Genomic DNA, 23,418 nt, shown 5'->3' on the forward strand with positions numbered 1-23,418 from the left:
GTAGTGCCAATAAAAGTACAAAGCACAAATTACATTTTTACAGAAAGCCAGCATGTCTGAATTTCTGTGTGACAATCAGTTCTGGGTCCAGGTTTTTGATGCCCCTAGGGCAAGACACCCTCATTGGGTCCCTTCCCTCAGTGAGTCTCTCGTCTCACCACCATTGTCACCAGCCGCTATTGCTCCTCATCTTCTTTCTCATCATTGCTGCTTGCTTGCTTGCTTGCTTGCTTGCTTGCTTGCTTGCTTGCTTGACAGGCAGAGAACCAGTGAGCAAGTAGTCAGTGGCATCTGCTTCTTCACCTTCTCACCAGATCCATTGCCTGGCCCAGAGCAAGAGGCAGGTGAACATTCAGGTTGCAATGGGGAAGAAGAGGAGCAAGGCCAGGGGGTACTTGTCAGTGGGCTTCTGGTGGGGTGTGGGCTCTCAGCAGGTGCTCAACCGTGCCTGTCCTTGATGCTGGCCCTGATAACAGTGCCTATCCCCACTAAGAATAGTGGCAAGGGATTTCCACAGGCTGCTCCTGACACTTCCTTGTGAGAGAGCGTGACTGCCAGCCCAAAGAAACAGTTTTACAGTTGTATTACTTGATGATCCATGAGGAGGTGAAAGGAGGCCTTTACGTTTGCAGCTTTGGGGCTGTGAACACCAAAGTCTGCCTTGTGCTGGGCTGGGTCCTTAGCCTTGGCCTGCTAAAGTAAAGCATCTGCCCATATTAAAGGTCTAAAATAGCTTCTTTGTCAAGTTGTAATGCTAAGCATGGATCTAGTTATTCATAGGCTGCCTAATCTCACCATCTCAGTAATCCCTTTCTCCCCTTTTGCTTTTACATTTTTGTTTGTAGTAACAAAAAAAATAAAACCTGTGATTAACCAGGGAGAAAAAAAAAACCCTGACAGTCATCTGCAGGTGATCAGATGACTTAAGAGACCTGGTTTTAATTTGTGGGTGGTTCTGACTGTAACAAAGGAAAGCTTGCTCTTTTTGTGGAATTGGCAGGAATTTCCCCACATCTGGAGTTAATGAAGTCTTTGAGACCACATCAGTTGTGTTTTGCCGCAAGAATTCTTTGATCTTCAAAATCCAGACTGGAAGAAGTGCAGCTTGATATCATTGCAGCTATGTTTTTGCAAGCTATACTTAAGATACCAGAACACTGCAAAAATATATAAAGTTGTGTGCCTGCACTGGAACACTTCTGGTCCTGTTTGAAGAGACTTTTCTTGCACTTTTTATTAATGCCAGTGGTCTATAAAAACATAACTGCTGTCATAAATTTGTTGCTGATAATTCCCCTTTTCGGGTTCTCCTTGTTCAGAATATTAACTATCTAAATTGGCAGAAGAGCTGAGCATTAGGCTTACTTTCAAGGACTGTTGAGCATCATTCCAGCAAAATTCCTAAGCCAGGTGCTTTGTCACTGTCTGTTTTAACACATTAATCAACATTCATCTCCATCTCTGCTTCCTGTGCTCTCCTGTGGCTCTTACTCAAGGAACTTCAAGCTGCAGCATATGCTAAAATGTTTAGTTCAACTACTATATTTCAACTTCTTGGATTGTGATGGTTTAAAATTGGACAATTAGTTGCTAACTATGTGTGGGTGTGTATAGCTTATGTACCACTGTATGTCCTGTAAATTGTAAGAGTCCTGTGCTAAATTAAATTTGTCAGGATCCCCAATGTAAATGCAAAGTTCAAGAAGTATTTTGTCAGTGACTTCTACCTCCTTCTCTCTTCTTCCCTAATGCATCTAGCTACATTGTTTTTATTCACAAAACAGTTTGGGCTCCAGTTTTCTACTGCATATAGACTGTTCTCTTTTTGTGTAGCTCCTTTGAATTTCATTAGAGATATTTGCATATATAGAATTGACTGAGCAGGAAAGGCATTCTGGGTTTTGGAATGCAGATAAACACATGTAGGAGACCACTTACATTTTCCAGTTTGCTTCTGCAGAATGTTCTGTCATACACAGTAAATAGTAGTCTTCCATCTTTTTCTTCCATTTTCTAGCAGTAAAAAAAGCCAAGGAGCTTATATGCAGAAAATCTTACTTCTTTTTCAGAAAACCATCATGTTGGTTGTGTCTCTATTGTCTATTCTTATGGGTCCAACCAGGAAAGTTTATAGGAAAGATTGATCCTCCCCATGTGGGAATGGTGGCAGGGCCATAAGTATGATGGGGGGTGGGGTGGCCCTCTTGAGTTCTGATAGAGAGGAATGTGCCTTCCAGAGACCATGGCTGCAGACAGAGCCTTGAATTATGGGATGCAGGAGGCACAGGAATGATACTTCATAGAATACAGGAGAGATCATCCGGGGGGTCTCTGGCATGGTTCTGGCACAGTTGGCATCAGCAGTTTGCACATGGGCAACTCATTGGATGTAGACTAATTACAAAGCATCTTGCCACATTTGTACTCAAATATGCATTAGCCAGATGCAACCTTGTGACATTTTTTAACTTGTCTATTGCAGTTCAAACTATGTGGGTGATTCTAAAATGAGGGTGTTGTTCATCTGTCATTATGAAAAACTTGAACCAGGTTTAGCTGTAGCAAGGAAAGAAATGCTATTTACAGCACACAATGGGAGTGGTGCATAGTGTGTGTATGAGAGGGAGGGAGAGAAAAACTCTTCCAGATTTGTAAAGGTTGCTTGTTGAAATTCAGGATAAGCAGTAAGTCTTAGATCTGGCCAGGGGCTGTTCTGCCTGCAGTAGTGTGGTGTATTAGACATGTACTCCTTTGAATATGTGTATGTTTATGTAACTCCTGGAATTGCAGTGTAGGGGTCACCGAACAAAACAAGAGTTGCTTTTAATTCAAACATTGTTTAGGGAACCTGCTATTCCCCTCCCCCTCCCGCCCCATGTTAGTAATTGCTTTTGTTTGGAACAGTGAGTTTGTGGAAGGTTTTGTGCTTGCTCAGCTGAATTAACCCTTTGGCTTTTATCAGGCTGCCTGCTTGAACCAGCACCCCAGGGGGGAGAGGGGAAGAGGAGTGGGCTGGCTGGGCCTGCTGGAATTACTTAGGCAAGTTCCTGAAAAAGCATTTTCAATGACGGACTTAAGTTGTGACTTCAGGTCCTGCTGTGTGCTTGTTTCAGTATTCTATGCTCCACTTGGTTGCAGCTGGAGCCCTTACTGTGTCTTTCAGCTACTATATATTTGTCCTTTTTTCCTTCCATTTCATGGGTTTAGGTCTACGCACCGTCCCCTAATTCAGATGACTTTAATAGAGAATCTCCAAGTTACCCGTCTCCTAAACCACCAAGCAGTATGTTTGCTAGCACTTTCTTTTTGCAAGGTAAGTAAATTGCTAACTGAGCAGGTGAATGAATAGCATCAAGATTAGCATTTGGGAGGGGGCCAATGCAATAGAAGAGTTTGTGAGAGATTAAAATGTGCTGTGGCCTCTTCCTGGCTTATTTGTTTATACTAACCTAAAGTGATTAAGCATGCACAATCCTATACATGTCTACTCACAAGTAAGTGCCACTGAGTTCAATGGGATTTACTCCCAGGAAAGTGGGTATAGGAGTGTGCTGTTAGTGAGTTCCATGGGACACGAATTCCTGACTGCTAGACCGGATGAGCAGAATCTCATGTTTTGATTAGGGGTTTCAGAAGAGCCTGTTGGTCTGTCAGCCCTGTCCTAAGGTGAGGCTTGTACCATTGCCAGTAAGGTCAGTGAAGAGCAGCTCCGCAACACGCCAACAGTGTGGCAAGAATAACACAGCTCCTGCGCAGCGACAGCCACTCCTGTAAGTGCCATAGCGACTGCACAGCTACCACCAGTAATGCCACCCACAGACATCTTCCCTAGCTACTGTGAAGTGAGAATGGTAACACGGTTGCACCGAGAGAGTGTTTTAGGGACCTAGGAAGCTGCCTCATACCGAGTCCCACCAGTGGTCCATCTAGCCCAGTATTGTGGACACTGACTGGCAGCAGCTCCCCAGGGTTCCGGGGAGGAATTTTTCCAGACCTACCTAGAGATGCTGGGGATTGAACCAGGGACTTTCTGCATGCAAAGCAGGTGCTCTGCCACTGAGCCACGACCCTTCCCTTTTCCTGTGCCCTCCCATACAACAGCCAAAGGAGGCAATGGGAAAAGTAGTGCTCCCTTCCCCTGTGTTCTTAAGACCAGGTTTATTTTATTAATTTATTCAGAAAATGTTTAACCTGCTTCTCAACAAAATATTCCCAAGGTGGGGAAAAATAAAAACAGTAAAAAGAGCGCTGGCAAGCAGCAATTACGAAGACTGTGTTTGAGGAATAGAGAGACCTATTTAAATCCTTCTCCTGGAAGATGGAATTAAATGCAGTCTTGAACCCATCACTTGCCATTACTACCACTATGTTCAGTAAATTTCCTAGGGAAGGTACTTGAGAGGGGTGTGGCAGAGCAACTGCACACGCTCTTGAAGGTTATTGATTATCTAGGTCTGGGAGATAGGCTCATTGCCTGTTTTGGGTGGGGTTGTACGTCCTTCGAAAGATCAGGTTCGTAGTTTGGGGTGCTCCTAGATACATCACTGTCGCTGGAGGCCCAACTGTTCGTGGCGTCTCGGAGTGCCTTTTACCACCTTTGGATGGCCAAAGCTACAGCTTCTCCTGGACAGGGATAGCTTGGCCACAGTGGTGCTAGTAACCTTAAGACTGGATTACTGCAGTGCTTGCTATGTGGGGCTGTCCTTAAGGCTGCTCCGGAAGCTGGGCTAGTGCAGAATTGTTGGGAGCTGCCCGTTTTCAGCATGCAACTCCTTCACTGAGGGAACTACACTGGCTGCCCACTCACTACTGGGCCAGGTTTAAGGTTCGAAACAACTTGGGACCAGAGTGCGTGGGAGAGCACCTTCTCCCTTACCAACCTGCCCAGTCACTGAGGTCATTAGAGGGTGGTTCCACATGGATCTGTGGCCCAGTTGGAGTCCACCAGGAGAAGAGCCTTCAGTGTGGTGGCCCCCTTCCTTTGGAACTCCCTGCCTTTGGAGGTCAGACGGGCACCAACATTGTGTTGTTTCTGGTGCCTCCTGAAAACAAATTTATTTCAGGAAGCCTTCCTTGATTGACTGGCCACGGTTTTATCAGAATTCTGTTTCTTTTAAAAATAGTAATTATTTTAACACAATGTTTTATTCTTTTATCCAGTTTTGTATTTTTATTGTTCAACACTCTAGAAACTATCAAGATGTGGAGCGGTATATAAAAGTTGTAAATAAATAATGAATGAATGAATAAGTCCACAACTACTATATGTAGGCGAAGGCAGCATGTGCTACAAAGGACAGTTTCAGGGCTTCACGGTCCGCCCAGGCTCCCTCTGCTCTCTATATCTAATCAGATTCCCAAGCAGCCCTGCAGGGAGGAGAACCATAGTAGAGAAGATCAGGGGGAGGCACAGATCCCCCTCTTGGGAGATGCTGCCACATTGCCTCTGCTTTAACCCAGCCGCAGTTGATGGATCCCATAAAGGTCTTAACATGGTCAATAGCAAGTACTGATCAGATGAAATGGTAATTTTTGGTGGAATGGGCAAGAGAAGCCAGTCAAGTTGGCAGGCAATAGGGCTAGACACAGTGTCTTCCAGTCTAGAGAGTACTGAACACACTCTCACCATAACAGGCAGCCAGTGCAGCCATGGGGAGGCCTACCTGGTCCCTAAATGGCCTGGCCCAGCCTGGCTAAATATATACCATCTTCCTGGGCTTCCTCCTAGGGTGAAAAGATGCAAAGTTAGGTGAGGTGCCTGTGCTTTTCATAGTTGCCTAGAACAGGGAATTTGACTTGGACAGCTTTTCTCAACCTGCATGACAAGTTGTGCCTGTCAACATTCCACACAACTTTAAAGAGCCCCCGCCCTCCCTTTGCACCTGGTTACCATACCGCTACCATCTCAGACTCATGCAGATGGCTCTGAACTGCTAGCAATATTGCCTAACATGGGAAAGCCCATAATGGAATAGCTCACTGGCAGGATGCACAGAATTTGCACACTGGTGTACCTAGCAAAAATCCCAGGAGGCAGGTTTAGAAAAGCCCATTTTTCTCTCCCCCACAAGACAGTGCAGACATGCAGCAAACCAGAGTAGCTGGCAGATTTCCAGGGAGACATTGAGCCCTCCCTCTGGTAGGCTCTTACCCAATGGCAGCACTTCTGGGAGTAGCTCGTGCTGAATCCATCAACAGTGTTGCCTAAAGATAAAGTGATTGTATGTTTGGGCGAGGGAGAGGGGTTTCTTTCTATTCAGAACTATTGTAGGAACAGAGAAGTAGCTGAAGCAGTAGTTGCCTTTATTGCACAGAGTTGTTCGTTGGGCCAGTTGATTCTACAGTCGTGCAACTGCTGCAGGTCTCCCTTGCTAACTGCTGGTATTGGAACCAAGGGAAGAAGGAAATTGTGGTGCCCAGTGGTTTACTGTTGGAACAGATGTGTTGAGCAGTTTATTTATATACTGCTCTATATCTAATCAGATTCCCAAGCAGCAAACAATAAAATGAAAAAAAGAATTAAAATATTTAAAATCACTTTATGCCAATAAAACCATGGCTGGTCTGTCAGGGAAGGCGTGTTTAAATAAAAATGTTTTCAGCAGGTGCTGAAAATAAACTAACAGTCCTCCATTGACACAGATCGATTCAGGCATGCCCCCAGACTACAAAACTGATCTTTCAGAGGGAGCACAACCCCATCCAGAACAGGCATTAAGCCTATCTCCCAGATTTGGGAACCATTCGTCCACACAGACTCCATCTTCCAGAATTCATCTCTAGTGTATTGGCCTTCATCCAACCCATCATTGAGTCTAGGAACAGTTCCAGAACTTGCACAGCCTCACCTGAATCAGATGTCACAGGGGGAGAGAGAGCTGCGTGCCATCAGCATACCGATGGCACTTTGCTCCAAATCCCCTAACGACCACCCCACTGGCTTCATATAGATGTTAAACAACATTGGGGACAAGATAGTACATTGTGGAACCCCATAGTTCAATTGTCTGGGAGCCAGGAAATAGTCATCCAGTGTTACACTCTGAAATTGACCTCGCAAGTAAGACTGGAACCACTGTGACACAGTGCCTCCAATCCCCAACCCATGGAGGATATTATTTATTTTATTTATTTATTAAATTTATTAATCGCCCATCTGACTGGTCACCCAGCCACTCTGGGCGATGTACAACCCACCATAAACAATTTAAAACAATAAAATTTTACCATAAATTTTTTTTTAAAAAAATACCCTAACCCACCCCAAATGCCTGCCTGAACAACCACGTTTTTAATGCACGACGGAAGCTCATTAAAGAGGGGGCATGACGGAGTTCCCTAGGGAGGGAGTTCCACAGAGTGGGGGCCACCACAGAGAAGGCCCTCTCCCTCGTCCCCACCAGTCTAGCTGTCCTGGCTGATGGGACAGAGAGAAGGCCATCCGAGGCTGATCTTGTTAAGCGGCCTGTCTGGTGTTGCTGGAGGCGCTCCTTAAGATAGGCTGGGCCGGAACCATATAGGGTTTTAAAGGTCAAAACCAACACCTTGAATTTGGCCCGGAAAACAACTGGTAACCAGTGCAACTCCTTCAGCACTGGAGTGATGTGATCTCGCCGGCGGCTGCCTTTAATCAGGCGAGCCGCCGCGTTCTGTACCAGCTGCAGTTTCCGAACCGTCTTCAAGGGTAACCCCACGTAGAGCGCATTACAGTAGTCTAAACGAGAGGAGACCAGGGCATGTACTACCGATGGGAGCAGATGGTCGGGGAGGTAGGGGCGCAGCCGCCGTATCAGATGGAGTTGATACAGCGCTGTCCGGCTCACAGCTGACACCTGAGCCTCCATGGACAGCTGGGAGTCCAAAATGACCCCCAGGCTGCGGACCTGGTCTTTCAAGGGTAGCTGTACCCCATTCAACACCAGGTCAACATCCCCCAGCCTCCTCTTGTCTCCCACCAAAAGTACCTCGGTCTTGTCAGGGTTCAGCTTCAGCTTATTCCTCCCCATCCAGCCACTCACCGTCTCCAGACATTTGGACAGGGATTCTACGGCCAACCTTGGTGAAGATTTGAATGAGAGGTAGAGCTGAGTGTCATCCGCATATTGATGACACTGCACCCCAAACCTCCTGATGATAGCCCCCAGTGGCTTCACATAGATGTTAAATAGCATCGGGGAGAGGATGGAACCCTGTGGCACCCCACAAGTAAGTGGCCACGGGTCCGAAACCTCCTTTCCCAGTGCTACCCTCTGGTACCTGCCAGAGAGGAAGGACTGGAACCACCGCAATACAGTGTTTCCAATGCCCAACCCCTCCAGGCGGTCCAGGAGGATACCGTGGTCAACGGTATCAAAAGCCGCTGAGAGGTCGAGGAGAACAAGGAAGGAGCATTCACCCCTATCCAGAGCCCTCCTCATATCATCCACCAAGGCGACCAAGGCCGTTTCTGTCCCATGCCCAGGCCTGAAGCCCGACTGAAATGGGTCTAGATAATCAGTTTCTTCCAAGTGTGCCTTCAACTGCACCGCCACCACCCGCTCAATCACCTTGCCCCAAAATGGCAGATTTGAGACTGGGCGAAAGTTGTTCAGAACTTGAGGATCCAAGGAGGGCTTCTTTAAGAGCGGTCTTATCACTGCCTCCTTGAGGGCTGATGGCATCACTCCCTCCTCAAGGGAGGCGTTCACCACCGCCTTGATCCCCTCACCCAGTCTCTCTCTGCAGCTCATAATGAGCCAAGATGGGCAAGGATCAAGTAAGCAGGTGGTTGGCCTTACAGATGAAGCACCTTGTCCACTTCATCAGGAGGAAGAAGCTGGAACCGATCCCACAAAACCGGTTTGCCACAGGCCACCTCTTGCTCACTAACTGTATCCACAGTGTGCAGAGTAACACACCTAATCTGATCAATTTTATCTGCAAAGTGCCTTGCCAAAGCCTCACAGGAGGCCTTAGAATGCTCCAGTGGTTCCGGAGCCACAGGACCGACCAGGCTCTGGACCACTTGGAACAGCCTCCTGGGGCAGCACTCTGCAGACGCGATGGAGGCAGCATAATATTCCTTTTTTGCTGCCTTCACCGCCACGTGATAGGCTGAAGATATAGCTCTAGCCCGTGTCTGATCGTCTTTGGAGCGAGACTTCCGCCACCGGCGCTCTAGCCGTCTCACCTCCTGTTTCAGAGCTCGTAACCGCGGATTGAACCATGGTGCAGTCCGAGCCCTGTTCAGGGGGAGAGGGCGTTTCGGAGCCACCCGATCTAATGCCCCAATGATTGCGGCATTCCAGCCACCCACCAGGGTCTCGACCGAGTGGCCGTTGGCATGCCCCAGAGAATCCCCAAGCGCGTTCAGGAATCCATTTGGATCCATAAGACGCCTGGGGCAGACCATTTTAATGGGTCCTCCACCCCTGCGGAGGGGTTGTGGAACCGAGAAGTCCAACATCACCAGATAGTGATCTGACCATGACAAGGGGGTGGTGGATATACCCCCGACTTCCAGATCACTCCCCGCTTCTCCAGAAACAAACACAAGGTCTAGTGCATGACCGGCTACATGGGTGGGCCCAGTTAGAATATGGTGCAGCTCCCAGGAGGCCATGGTCTCCATGAAGTCCCGAGGTGCTCCTGTGAGGATGGCCTCCGAATGTACGTTGAAGTCCCCAACACCAGTAAGTTAGGGGACTGTACACGCACATCAGAGACCACCTCAAGCACCTCGGCCAGGGAGTCAGTCGTGCAGCGGGGTGGACGGTACACGAGCAGAATCCCCAGACTGCCCTTCGGGCCCAACCTCCAGTACATGCACTCAACAACCTTGGTCTCCCGGAGAGGGGGTCTGGTGAAGACCAAGGACTCTCGGTAGATAACAGCCACTCCCCCGCCCCGATCCCCAGCCCTCGGCTGCTGTGCATACGAAAATCCAGCTGGACACATGGCTGCAAGGGTTGGAGCAGCAGCCTCGGCCAGCCAGGTCTCCGTAATACATGCCAGGTCTGCACCCTCATCCAGGATCATGTCATGGATGAGGGAGGTTTTCTGGGTAACAGACCTGGCATTGCAGAGCAGCAAACGAAGGCCAGAAGATGGGGTCATGCCTCCCCCAGCCATCCTTTGGCTCTGGACAGGCCCGGAGCAGGGGACAGATACTACACATCTCTCCCTTGTTCCCCTTAGCTGGCATGGCCTGCCCCTAGCGCTCCGCCAGCGCCTGCCACCCAGCCTCGGTATGTTCTGGCCCCCAACACTCCCCCCACTGCCTCCATCAGGTGGACACATGCCCCCTCGCTCCCGCCTATCAGGCAGGCTACCCACCCCTAAAAACACAACAAAATCCCCCCCAACAAAATAAAACAAACAAACAAAACAATTAAAATCCCCTTAAAAATGCCAGGCAGGAGTCCACAGGGAAGGCCTGGTGGCGGTGGTAGCGGCGACGGCGGCAGCAGGCCCAGCGGCTGCAAGCACACCTCTTCCCCGGTGGTGGTGGTGGTGGTGGCTTCTCCTGCAGGCCCTGGCTCTCCCAGGCCACCTCAGCCAGCCAGCTTATGTAGCCCCTCCAGGGACTATTATGGTCAATAGTATGAAACGCCAATGAGAGATGGAGCAGAATTAAGAGGGTTGTTCTCCCCCATCCCTCTTTTGATAAAGGTCATCCATCAGGGTGACCAAGGCTGATTTGTTCCCATAACCAGACCAGAATCCAGACTCTCAAGTACCTTCTCCAAGAAAGGGGTATTTGCAACAGGGTGGTACTTGTCAAATACCATTAGGTCCAGAGTGGGTTTCTTCAGACCTGGCTGCACTATTGCCTTCTTAAGTGCAGCAGGAACCACCCCTTCATGAAGAGGTACATTTACCACTCCTGGACTTATCTACCCACCTCCCCCACACACCCCCAGCTAAGTCTTATTAGCCAGGAAGGGCAAGGATTGAGAGAGCCCTGGTGTCCCAAGGCTGTGAGGGCCTGTGCTTCCCATTTCCTTACCAGAACTTGGGGGGTGTCACCTCAATGCATGCTTAGTGTGTGTGCATTCTTTTGTGGGAGCGCTACTATTACTTCCTGAGTGAAAGTGTTTAGATCCCTACGGGTTTGTCCACCCATTTTCCCCTTGTTCACAGGTTAGTGATATATAAGCTTTGGAGATTGGTGTTGTGTGCTCCAGATATCCAACTATATCTCTTTAGTGGAAGGGGAGATACCTCTCCAATGATTGACTCTCCCATACACAGTTAGCTGTGTTGGCCCCTTGCACCCTTTGTGGTAGCTGCAGAGCTGAGGTTCTTGGTGGGTGTTCCAGAGGCCTGTGGCAGGGTGCATAAGAACACATGTGATAGAACTTTTCTCTCTCTGCCCTGGGAATCTGCTATCTTTTAAAGTTGAGGGTTTATTTGTGAAAAGGGTGGCCTGTTCAGCAGTCTTTGGGGAATAGCCATAGCTCAGTGTTTTGGGGAATAGCCATAGCTCAGAGCACATGCTTTTCATGTAGGTTCCAGGTTCCATCCTTTGGCATCTCCAGGTAGGGCTGAAGAAAAGCCATGTCCCAGATCCTAGAGAGCCACTACCAATCAGTGGTAGTACTGATTGGTACTGACTACATAGACTGATGGTCTCATTCGGTGTAAGGCACTTCCTTGTGTTCTCTCCTCTTGTAACCACATGAACTTCAGGAGCACCTCTGTTTCTACTCTGCCCTCACCCCTAAGTGACCGAGATCTGACAGTCACATACATTTTGATGTGTGATCTGTATTCTTCTGCCACAGCTTTTATACACTTGTAGGCATGACCACTTACAAAACATCCATTTCACAAAAGACCAACTCCTTCTCGCTCTTTCTTAGCCAGTCAACTCATTGCTCACCCCATTTCTCTCTCCCAGGACACAGACAGACCAAGAGTCAGAGAGACAAAAGGGAGAGAGAGAAACAGACTCAGGGAGAGAAACCCAGACTTGGGGGCTAGGGGGGCAGAGAGAGGAGAGGAAAGAAACTCAGACTAGGGCTGAGGAAGAAAGGACAGAAAGAAACACAAAGAATGAGGAGGGCACAGGGGAAGAAGAGAGAAAAAAACAGAGAGAGAAAAAACACAGAGACATGATCTGTTTTTTCCCTTCCCACTTCCAGTTGCTTCACTTCCTTCCCCCCATTGGGTCATTCTTGTCTTCCATCCTCCCCTCCTTCAAACGTACCCTTTTCTTTCTGTCTTTCTAAAAAAAATTTTAGAGGACGCTTTCCCTCCTTCCCTCTCAGCCACTCCGCTTTCTGCCTGGCTACTCGGGTACCAAATTCAACCTGGAAAACTGCATAGAATTGTTAGCTCTGTGTACTGTTCCAGACTGAGATTGTTCCCTACCCATTTCTGAAGGGGAGAAAAAAGGCAGCGAGTGAGAAGGGGCACGGAGGCTTTATGGATGCTGGAGGAAGCCTTCATGGGTGCATTTGCAGCCATGGGCACTGGGATGAGGGGCCCTAGTGCAATGGAATTTGGCTATGGAGCGAAGTATCTTAGCGATCTTTTGAGTGTAATATATGCTAACAATTCAAACAGCTTAACATGCCAAAATTGTGAACAGTTTATGTCATTGCTGTTCATACGACAGTGAGGTCACACTTCAGAGAGGTTTTAGTATACTTTTTGGTAGTATATATGTTATAGCATTGGAATGCATCACTATAAACTGCTTGTTTGAATCAAGCAATCTTCTGTATTGGGTTTAGTGAACACTTGTGTTTCTCATCACCACCTGTCTGAGATTCTTTTTTAACTGGAGATTTCAGGGTTTGAACCTGAGACCTTCTTTATGTCAAGCAGGGGCTCTACCACTGAGCTATGGTCCCACATCAGTCTCCCTCTTTGATTAAAAAAAAAAACTGACCCTAGTGAAAATCTTCATCATTAGCTATGGCTTTCTCAGCTGTGTTTGGATTGAACTTCAGTTGAAAAACAGTCTTTAAAAAACAACAACACCAAAGCACCACATTGGAGTAGTAAGAACATTGTAGGCAGGGTATGAAGTATGCACGACATGACCAACGAAGTAGAATTATATTATTTTGTAAAACATTTATTCTTTTTCTTCATCTAAGATCTGATCCTTTTCTCTTTTGTTTTTATTAAAAATAAAGATGCGACCCACAATGCTTCAGACCTTTGGAGCCCTTCCAATGGAATAAGCCAGCCTGGCTATAGTGGAATGCTGGAAAGTTCTTCTCACATGTCACACTCTGGCAGTTATGGCAGTCGGCACACACATGACCGCTTGGTAAGATGAGAACACCAGATGTTCCAGTATGGTCAGCTGAAAGTTGGTTGTTAACCTTCATCATCCTTAAGAGACTGATTTTGCTGGATAAAGGAATTGAATGGATATTAGGGCTTTGCTCTTTAATCAACGTAATTGTTAGATTAATCAACTAAAGCTTTAGTTGACTGATCTGTGATAGCCAAACTTAATAAGCGTGAAGAAATTTTAATCTACACAGCAAGTGAAAAGCGGACTTGTTCACATTATTTTTTACACTGCTGAGGTTCTTGTATGTTACTGCAATAGGGCATAGGTAAGAAAATAGTTTTAAGATGGTATTTCCCTTTTAAGTGGAAAGTGTTGTATATTAAATTGTAACCTCTCCTCACTTTCTTCAATATTTGGCTACATTTTTAAATTTGGTGGTGCTAATTTTAGAAGCCTGTAATTTAGGTTTTAAAAAAGACAGGAAGCACTGGATAACAATCAACCAACAATTTTCACAATAGAGGGATGTAAAGAGTGAGGTGCCTCAAGAGTTTTATATTTATTGATCATTATTTATTGGGGCTGGTGCTGCTTAACATTTCCATACATAAACTGGAGTCCAGGGTGCATAATGAGAGAGTCGAGTTTGCCAATAACACCGTATCATTCAGGAGGTGAGATCCAAAGCAGTCTCTGAAGAGCTCTCTCTAAACTGGGTGACTGGGCAACAGAATGGCAGATGAAATTCAGCATAAGTAAGTGCAAAGTGACAGATATTGAAATGAAAATCCTGACTTCACATGTTTATTGATGGCATCTAAATTGGCTGTGACAATCCAGGAAGAGGACTTGGGGTTCAAGTAGAAAGTTCCATGTAAAAATCTGTGGTCTGTGCCATTTTTAAAAGGCAAATGCAGTGTTAAGAATGGGACTGAAAATAAAACAGCAAATATCAATTTTGGTATGTCTGTGGTATGCCCACATTTAGAAAGTTGGGTGCAGTTCTGTTCTTTCCACATCTCAAAATGCAACATTAATAAAGCTCAATTAATTAATTAATTGCCACAAGATAGCAATTAATTAATTGCCATTAAATCAGATGTCTCTCTAAAAAATCAGATAAATTCAGAGGCTAAGGGCTAGTTCATACATAATGGGAAACCATAATTTCCCAGTATGTGAATGAAACTACAGGAGCCTCAAGCCTGGACACTCCCCTTCCCTTCCCCTCCCCTTATGTGGCAGCAAGGAGGAGTTTGAAAGCCTTTACTTCCTTTTTTAAACTAAACACCACTCCCCATCATGTCTGAACTTGGCACACTCTTTAAGCTGGGATTTGTTAGAACAAGACAGGATCAAAGCATGGTTTCAGAGCCTGACTTGTTCTAAACCATATTTTCCCCAACTGCAGATGAAATGGGGAGCTGTGCTAACTTTAACACCAGAAGTAGAAGCATCCAGTCTGGCTTCCCAAGGTGAGAGGATTGGGGTGCGGGGGCTGTGCAAGTCTGGTTTCCTATTACGCCCAAATTGGCCCTCTCTCTGTCAATGGCTATAGGCCATGATAGATATGGTCGATTCCAAAAGGTGGTGTTGGGGGATTATTGCTCTATGCCATGGCAATTATGCTATGGGGTTCCACAGGGCTCTATTTTATCCCCCATGTTGTTCAGCATCTACATGAAACCATTGGGAGAAGTTATCCGGAGGTGTGGGCTGAGGTGCCATCAATATGTGGATGACACTCAGCTCTACCTCGCTTTCTCATCAAACCCAGGTGAGGCAGTGGCTGTTCTGAATCAGTGCCTGGGCACGGTAATGGACTGGATGAGAGCCAATAAACTGAAACTCAATCCAGACAAGACGGAGGTACTGTTAGTGGGTGGTTCATCTGCCTGGCTAAGTGATATTTAACCTGTTCTGGAGGGGGCTGCACTCCCCCTAAAGGATCAGGTTCATAGTTGGGGGTGCTCTTGGACCCAGAACCGTCACTTGAAAGCACAGGTGAACTCAGTGGCATGGAGCACTTTTTATCAGCTTAGGCTGGCTTACCAACTCCGCCCTTATCTGGACAGAGATAGCTTAGCTACAAGTTACCCATGCTCTGCTAACTTCTCATCTGGATTACTGCAATGCGTTGTAGGTGGGGCTGCCTTTGAAAACGGTCTGGAAACTTCAGCTAGTCCAAAACAGGGCAGTAAGATTGTTAACAGGGACTGGCCAACGAGATCACATTATGTCAGTACTTTTCCAGCTGCACTGGCTGCCAGTCCATTTCCGGGCCCAATTCAAAGTGCTGGTATTAACATTCAAAGCTTTTAACAGCTTGGGGCCAAGTTATCTGAAGGATCGCCTCTTGCCATATGTGCCTGCTTGGACCCTAAGATCATCCTCAGCAGTCCTTCTCCATGAGCCCCTGTCAAAGGAAGTGAGGGCCTTTTCTGCTGTGGCACCTTGGCTGTGGAATGAGCTCCCTAGAGAGGTTCGCCTGGCACCTCTATTGTATGCCTTCCGGTGCCAAGTGAAGACCTTGTTATTTTCCCAGGCATTTTAGCTTCCTAGTCTTTTAGGTTTGGTGTTTTAAATCTGTATTTTAAATCTCTGCATTGCTGCTAGGTTTTATTCTGGTTTTATTCTGGTTGTATTGTTATATTGTGGTTAATACATTTATATTTTGTATTGTTTTATCCTGCGCTTTTTGGTTTTAATTTTTATGAACTTCCCGGAGAGATTCAGCTTATTGGGCAGTATAGAAATGAATGAATGAATGAATGAATGAATGAATAAATAAATAAATAAATAAATACAATAGAACTTCAGCGGTTCAGAGACAAGAGATCTTTGACTACCAGCCACTGAGGACAAAGAGGGGGCATGGCTATTAGTCATTTGTAAAAGCGTCTTTCTGGCCACTGCTTGATTTGATGAACTTTGGTCTGGTCTAGCAAGGCAATTCTAATCTTAATTTGCAGCATTCTGGATTACTTTGTATGTTGTTAATATAGGTGCTCATACTTCTTCCTTTGGTTGTGATTCCCAGTTTCTGCTTTTTCCTAGAGCTATCCCCCGCATTCAGTCTCACCAACAGATATAAACGCCAGTCTTCCTCCAATGTCTAGCTTCCACCGGGGTAGTACCAGCAGTTCATCATATGCCACTGCCTCTCACACGCCACCTGTCAATGGATCAGATAACAACAACATACTGGGTAAGATTTTTTGAGTCCTTAAATTGTCATGTAAAAGCTGTAGCTAGTGTAGAAATCTGCACTGAAATCTGTATGCTTATGCTGTGACTGTTTAATTTTCCATTAAGATTATACAAGTGAATTTGCCATGATACAAGTTTTTGTTGCATCATTTTAGAAGTGCAGCATTGTGATGACTGTTGGAATTTTGCCTTACATGGAAGTTGATAAATATGGCACTGCTATGTGCTTCCCAGTGCTGGGCTGACGGTCACATGAAGGCACGTGTTAAGGTTCTGATAGATTAATTTGTTCCCCACCCAAAGAGCACAACCCAGAAATCTTCCTTTTTCCTTCTTGTGGATTCATTGAAGGAGCTAGTGCAGTGGTGGTGAAACTCTGAACATACTGTATTTTTGATGTGGACATTATTTCTAAACTAATTTTAAAAAATGCTGAGTGCTGGGCAAGCTTTGTTTGTCAGCAGCATTCCTAGCAGCTTCACCCTGAAATGCTCAAACAATGTGACGGCTCAGGAATACCCAGCTCCAATTGAGAAGACTCCCATCAGGGCTTCAGGGATGCCTCATTGCCTTCAAAACTGTGGGTTTGCAGTGAATCAGGACAAGAGCATCATCACTCCAAATCAGAAAGTAGAACAGCCTTCCCGTTCCCAGCCAGCCTCTGGTCCAGCACATCTGGAGGACACCAGGTAGGTTAAGGCTGAGGTAAAATACCAGGGGGTTATCATTGATTCCCAAAGTGTTCCTGTCAAAGGACCAATAAACAAGCTAGATTCTGATCAGTGAAATCTAACCAGAGCTTCAAGTGGACCTGATGACACTGACCCAGTTGTTGGACAGGCTGATGTCAAGTATGGATGCCATACCATGGACAAGATTCCATGCAATCCCACTCCAGAGATGATTCCTTTCCATTTCAGGATCTGATCACCCAGCAGCTTCACCTTCCACTTCCACTTGCTGGCACCAGTATGTGTGTCCTCAGGAGCACCACTCAGTGACTGATCTTGGGCCTTGAGCATGACAGATGCCAGCCTCCACAGGCTGGGGAGCTCACCTTTCAGGATTGGGTGACTTAAAGGATCTGGCCCAGGTTAGAAGCCAGGAAAAACACCGACCAGCCAGGTTAGCTCTTCTGACATTTCAGGAATGTGTTGAGGGCACAAACCCTAATGCCACACAGACCGATAGGGCAAACTGGCATCTCAACAGATGGGGAGGAACAAGCATCATGTTACTACACAAGGAAGTGGGCAAATGGCTCACCTGGTCAGAGCAATACCTCCACCTATAAAGCTGGAACATTTCACCGGATATTTCAACATAATGGAAGAATGGCTGAGCACACAAGGGATGAAGGAAAAGGAATGGATGCTGCACGTGAAGATCTTTCTTTTGTTCTTCACAGCTTTGAGGAATCTCAAACCCATTAGCATCTTCAGAGATAAGAGGTGTCCTGGATCAGACCAATGGCCTGTCTGTCTCATCCAGCATTCTGTTCCCACAGTGGCCAGCCAGATGCCTGTGGGAAGCCCACAAGCTGCACAGGGATACAATAGTGCCCTCCTGCTCATGTTCGCCAGCAACTGGTATTGAGATGCATACTAGCTGAGGTACCAGTGATAATATATGGTCATCATAACTAGTAACCACTAATAGCCTTATCCACTATTTCTTCTCTTGAACCAAGTCATTCCAAGGGGATAGATGCATTAAGGAGGGAGAGGAAGCAGCAGTCAGGTAACCCTCCATTATGCTGGATACAACTCCAGCTGAGAGCCCCCTCCCTCCTGCTATCAACTGTCACTGCAGAGGATGTCAGAGAGAGAGGAAGCAGCAGCCCTTCCACTGAGTTTATGACCTGCTGAACTTGGCCACTAAGAATCTAGTGCCTGAATTTGCTTTTTTCCCTCCTCCCTCCCAATCCCCTTTCCTTTTGTGTCATGTCTTTTAGATTGTAAGCCTATTTCTTATCTTTGTCAGACCCTTGGGAGCTGTTTTGGCTAAAGTTCCACTCTGTGGAAGTCCCTCCCTAGGGAACTCCGTCATGCCCCCTCTTTAATGAGCTTCCGTCGTGCATTAAAAACGTGGTTGTTCAGGCAGGCATTTGGGCTGGGTTAGGGTATTTTAGAAAATGTTTTTATTGTAGAATTTTATTGTTTTCAACTGTTTTATTGTATGTTGTACATTGCCCAGAGTGGCTGGGTGACCAGCCAGATGGGCGATTAATAAATTTAATAATAATAATAATAATAATAATAATAAAAGGGCAGAATAAAAATACTATAAATAAAATAAAAATAATTAGCAAGGCACTGGCTGACAATGAACATAAGAAGAGCCATGCTGGATCAGACCAAGGGATCCATTCCAGAACAGACCATTCTGTTCACACAGTGGCCAGTGCTGTTATGCACTTTTCCTTCTGGCTGATCTCCAAGTTTGTCCAAAAATAGGTCAACTACAGGTGGAAGTTGTTTTGTTTTATTTGGATTGATTGATTGATTGATTGATTGAATGAATGATTTGCATATCTTTACCACCCAATAGCTGAAGTAGTTCTGATGGCTCCCTGTTGGCCTAGGGTGTTTTGATGTCTGGACTTATTCAGGATGTTGAAGCAATGTCCTTGCAAGCTTCCCTGCTGTCTGAATCTACTGATCTTGGACTCCGTTTCTCATAGAGTTGGAAGAGACCTCAAAGGTCATCTAGCCCAACCCACTGCAAATGCAGGAAAAGACTCATCAACATCTGTGTGGACTAATTCCCTCCAGTGGCAGTTTGCCTACAATTCTAGCATTGTGCAGGCTTTAATTGAGTAGGGTCTGCAATGCCACTGGAGATCATTTTCTATATGGCACTAGCACACTGAAAAGGTAGGTACTGGCCATTTCCAGCATTCTGGGCCACAGTAAGGGTAAATGTCTTCTTTGTATAGGCATATATGTAGCTCCTTAAGGGCATCATCTCTTACCAATCTGCCTGTAATGTATAAATTTCCTGTGTGAGATTTTAACATCAGATTGTCTGACCTTGGCATTTTCTGCTGGGTCCCCTTTTGAACTGCTTGTTTCTGGACAATTAGCAGCAACATCAGCTCATCAGGTATCACAGTTTAATTCCTTTCAGCTCATCAAGAGTATCTTTCACAGAGATAAAATGGTGCTGCAACTGGATCTGGCCTTCAGACCTAAAACTAATTAATCCTGTTTTCCATAGATTTCAGGACATGGCACCACTTCCTTTCTGTCTAATCCCCTTTATCTGAAGGGTACAGCATGACCTGGATGTTTGGAGGGCACTTGGATTCTGCATAGAACTAAGGTTCACAGAGAACCTGACTGTTGATATCGTCACTGGGTTCAAAGGCTTCTGCTTCTGCCATTGCCAGATGGCTTGGAGAATGCAAGGTCTTCCCCATCCAGGTCGGGGTAAGACAAGGCACCTTGTCTACCTCCAGTGCTTCATTTGGGAGAAGACTGTTGCAAAGACTGGTTCTTAATAATTGGTAAATAATACAGGAAACTGACCTTAGGGATGCCCTGTACTTCTTCATCCCAAATATGAAGACTGCCCCACCCAAGCACTACTGGGAAAGGGAAATTTTGGACTTGCCTTTGAGTTCCTGAAGTATCAGGGTGGGCCAGTCAACCAAGCCTCCAAAATAGAGGCAGATAATGTCCAAGACAGATGATCCAAATAAATTTTCTAGGTTTATAGGCCAGCTAGTCCTGGGAATGACCTTCTGTCCTGTTCTTTTCACAATTTTCCATGAACTTCCTGACACAGTTCAATGGCTTCTGTGACCATTTTGAAGTCTGTTGGTCTTATACCACTCAGAGCTGCTCAGTGCTGCATGGGCACAAGAAGAGTATGATATGCATATTTATATAAACTAAATAAATTAATGGCTTGGGGTCTTTGTTAGCTGTAGGTTTGGAGGGGTTTCTTTCTAGCACTGTCTGGGAAGCCCCTACCTGTGACTAAAAGGAGGCGCTTTCCCAAAGATGAAGACCGCCCGAACCCTGTGCCATTGAGAACAGCAGTTCACAGGTAAATCCAACTTCCCTTTTTATCTGCCTCCAGATTTTTCCTTTTTAAATCATGGTAATCCCTTTGGAAGAGCATCAGTGTAAACTAGTGGCATACTACAGTCATCTCCAGCATTAAATCAACATTCTATCGCCTTTTCTTTACAGTTAACAGAGGCAATGCTGCCGGAAGCTCACAGACTGGGGATGCCCTTGGAAAAGCCTTGGCATCTGTAAGTAATGCCAGCTAAAGAAGTTATAGGAATAACTTGGGCTGTATACAAGTTCTTGTTGTTCTGTTTGTATCAAGTAGGTACTATATATAATATCCATCATGTATTGTCCGTGTGCGCGCGCATATACACAAACGTGCACGCATGAAGAATTGCACAGAAGGATCCATGGCAAGGCAATCAAGTGTGACCTTGGGGAAGGATTTTACTTTGTAAGAGCAAGTTCTAAGGTAGGATCAGTATGGGTTTGGTGTGCATAAATAAAAACAGAAAATAATTGTTATTGATGTTCAAAAGTTTATTCGTATGGCAAAGGGCCCAAGAAGCTCAACCAAGGCATTGTTCAGACTCAGCTGCAAGAGACAATCGCTTTGAAGAAAAGCTGAATAGTTCAATAGGTGAAGAACAAAGATTTGATGAAGGTTGTGATGTAGAAGAGATGGGAATAAACCCTTGGCCCCATGTGCTCCCAGTGGATTCGAGTTGTAATTGGTGGGATTGGGGGTGGATATGCAGAATAACTTAAAACAAGATGAAAACAAGCCAAAGCAAATTAAAAGTTTTATAAATAAATGCAATTAAATTGCATTTGCTAAAACCTATAAATAAGGCTACGGTTGTCTAGAGACCTCTTGGATTCAGGGTGTGTTTTTAAACAATTGCATACATCTCAAGATGGCAGAAGCCTTTGAACCCAGTGACAATACCAACAAACACTCAGGTTCTCTGTGAACTTTAGTTCTATGCAGAATCCAAGTGCCCTCCAAACATCCAGGTTATGTTGTACCCTTCACATAAGGGGGATTAGACAGAAGGGCAGTGGTGCCATGTCCTGAAGTCTATGGAAAACAGGATTAATTAACTTTAGATCTGAGGAAGTCTATCAGGGTTCCTCTTAAATGCATGGGCACTCTCTAGATAAAGTGGCCTTGAGGAGAAATACATTGTGAGATGAACACCTTGAAGGTTCTGGACAGCAAGGAATCCTGACATAATGACTTCACGAGTTAGTCCTTAGTTCATGTAGACTACTTTGCCTGGAGCCGATCTGCACCACAGGTCCATGTGCATAGCTCTTCTTCCAATAAATGCACTTCTGCTTGACTCAGTCAGAATTTAGACCCTTGACAGCAAGTTTCCCTTGAGGAAGAAGTGAGAGGGAGCAGGCCAAGACTGTAATCCCTGTCACCAGGGAGACCTGCCAGGAAATCCTCTCATCACAAGTGTCTCTCTCACTTCCAGCTTATTATAAGGAGGCCAGGCAGCAACCCTCTGGAAGACCTGTTTGGCACAGAGATTGCCAGTTGCTGACCTCTAAGGTAGAATACAACGACTTCATCATCTGAAGTTTAATAAATCTTGGGATGTTTTTTTATTACTCCTCAAGGAGAAGGTTTTAGTGTAGTAACATAATTAGCTTACGGAGTAAGGCAGTTGGAGGTGGCAGGAAGGGTGTAGATTTATTGTGTTTTGATGTCAGAGCAAGTGTGTGTAACTGGAGGGTGGACTTTGGTTGCCATGGTAACTCAGTCCTGTCATCCTGTGTTGTTGCTTGGCAGGAGCAAGCGGGTCATTCCATAAATCATTTCTGTCATAGCTGATCGTGATGCATTCCATCTGCTCCATCAGCTCATGTGAAAGTCTGCACACTTGGAATCCTGGGCTGTCATCCATCTGCTCCTCTTGCTCCAAACATGGAGACATGCAAACTATACTTTCTGCTACTCTCTAGGAGTAAATAGTCGCTTGAAGGAATCACTGTGTTTTGTTCCTGTTTTGTTTTTTTTACATATTCTGGTAAAATTTTACATATTCTGGTTCATGGTACTATGAACTGTTGTTGAAGTAGTTCAGTCATGTAGAAATTGTGAAGGTCCTTTCTTTTCCTGTCCTTTAAATATTGTTGTTAGTAGCAACAATAAGAATGTCTAGTTGTAAAACTCTGCTGGTGTACCTCGGTGTGTGTTTTTAAGAGTTTCATGTGTGAAACATCAGAAGAGGCAACATTTGTTCCTCAGTTTAAGTATTAAAGACCATACTGAATACTGTGTGATTAAACATGTAAGGCCAGATAATATGTTTGCAAAGGTTCTTTTATTTTAGGTTTAAGCCTGGATAATTGTGTCTTAATCTCAGAGTAGGCAAGAAAGAATTGTACATGAAAGTATTTACACAAAGTTCCCAAAGCCCAATGGATTATACATTGGTTTAGATAATGAACTAGTGTAGATAAAAAGCAAAGAAAATCTAGGTATTTGTGCCATTTCTAATGTGTTTCCCTGAACATTTGCCAAACAATAACCCTTAAGATTGTGCCCATGGAGGGTTATATTGCGGGAGAAACATCTGGTTTGTTTCAGTGCTTAATGCCAAATCAAAACACTTGGTCTTTAATTTAAAGGAGATCAAAGTGGAGGGCTGTTTAACTTCATTGATTATATCAAATCTCTTTGTCAGAACCTATGTTTTGATTCCTACCTCCCAAACCAAGGGGGAGCAGCCTTTGTGTTGCTTAGATAGCTAAATGGCCAGTACTCCCTGAACAAAGGAGAGGAAAATGTTGGGAAGTTGACTTTTCCAAGTAATTCCTGAATGGCTTTTGTTGCTTGAGGCGCAGTGATATTAGCATGACAAAGCATGGCTGAAATGTACTCTGGAGTGTTTAAAGCAGTATGCTAACAGCTCTGGGGCTTGGTGCTGCAGGCTCTCT

General features: G+C 45.5%; 1 protein-coding gene across 34 annotated transcripts in view; it reads left to right on the forward strand.

Moving 5' to 3' along the window:
* TCF12 (transcription factor 12) overlaps positions 1-23,418 on the forward strand; it is a 257,524-nt gene that overhangs the window by 194,723 nt on the left and 39,383 nt on the right. For all 34 annotated transcript variants that reach the window (XM_084816550.1, XM_084816563.1, XM_084816569.1 and 31 more), the window contains 4 exons: positions 3,208-3,313; positions 13,128-13,264; positions 16,292-16,442; positions 20,644-20,708. In XM_084816550.1, coding sequence (XP_084672676.1) covers positions 3,208-3,313; positions 13,128-13,264; positions 16,292-16,442; positions 20,644-20,708 — 459 coding nt within the window. The remainder of the gene's footprint in view (positions 1-3,207; positions 3,314-13,127; positions 13,265-16,291; positions 16,443-20,643; positions 20,709-23,418) is intronic.

The sequence above is a fragment of the Heloderma suspectum genome, chromosome 11, assembly GCF_057233095.1.
Source record: "Heloderma suspectum isolate Gila_16-S chromosome 11, 16-S_ref, whole genome shotgun sequence".
Lineage (NCBI taxonomy): Eukaryota > Metazoa > Chordata > Lepidosauria > Squamata > Helodermatidae > Heloderma > Heloderma suspectum.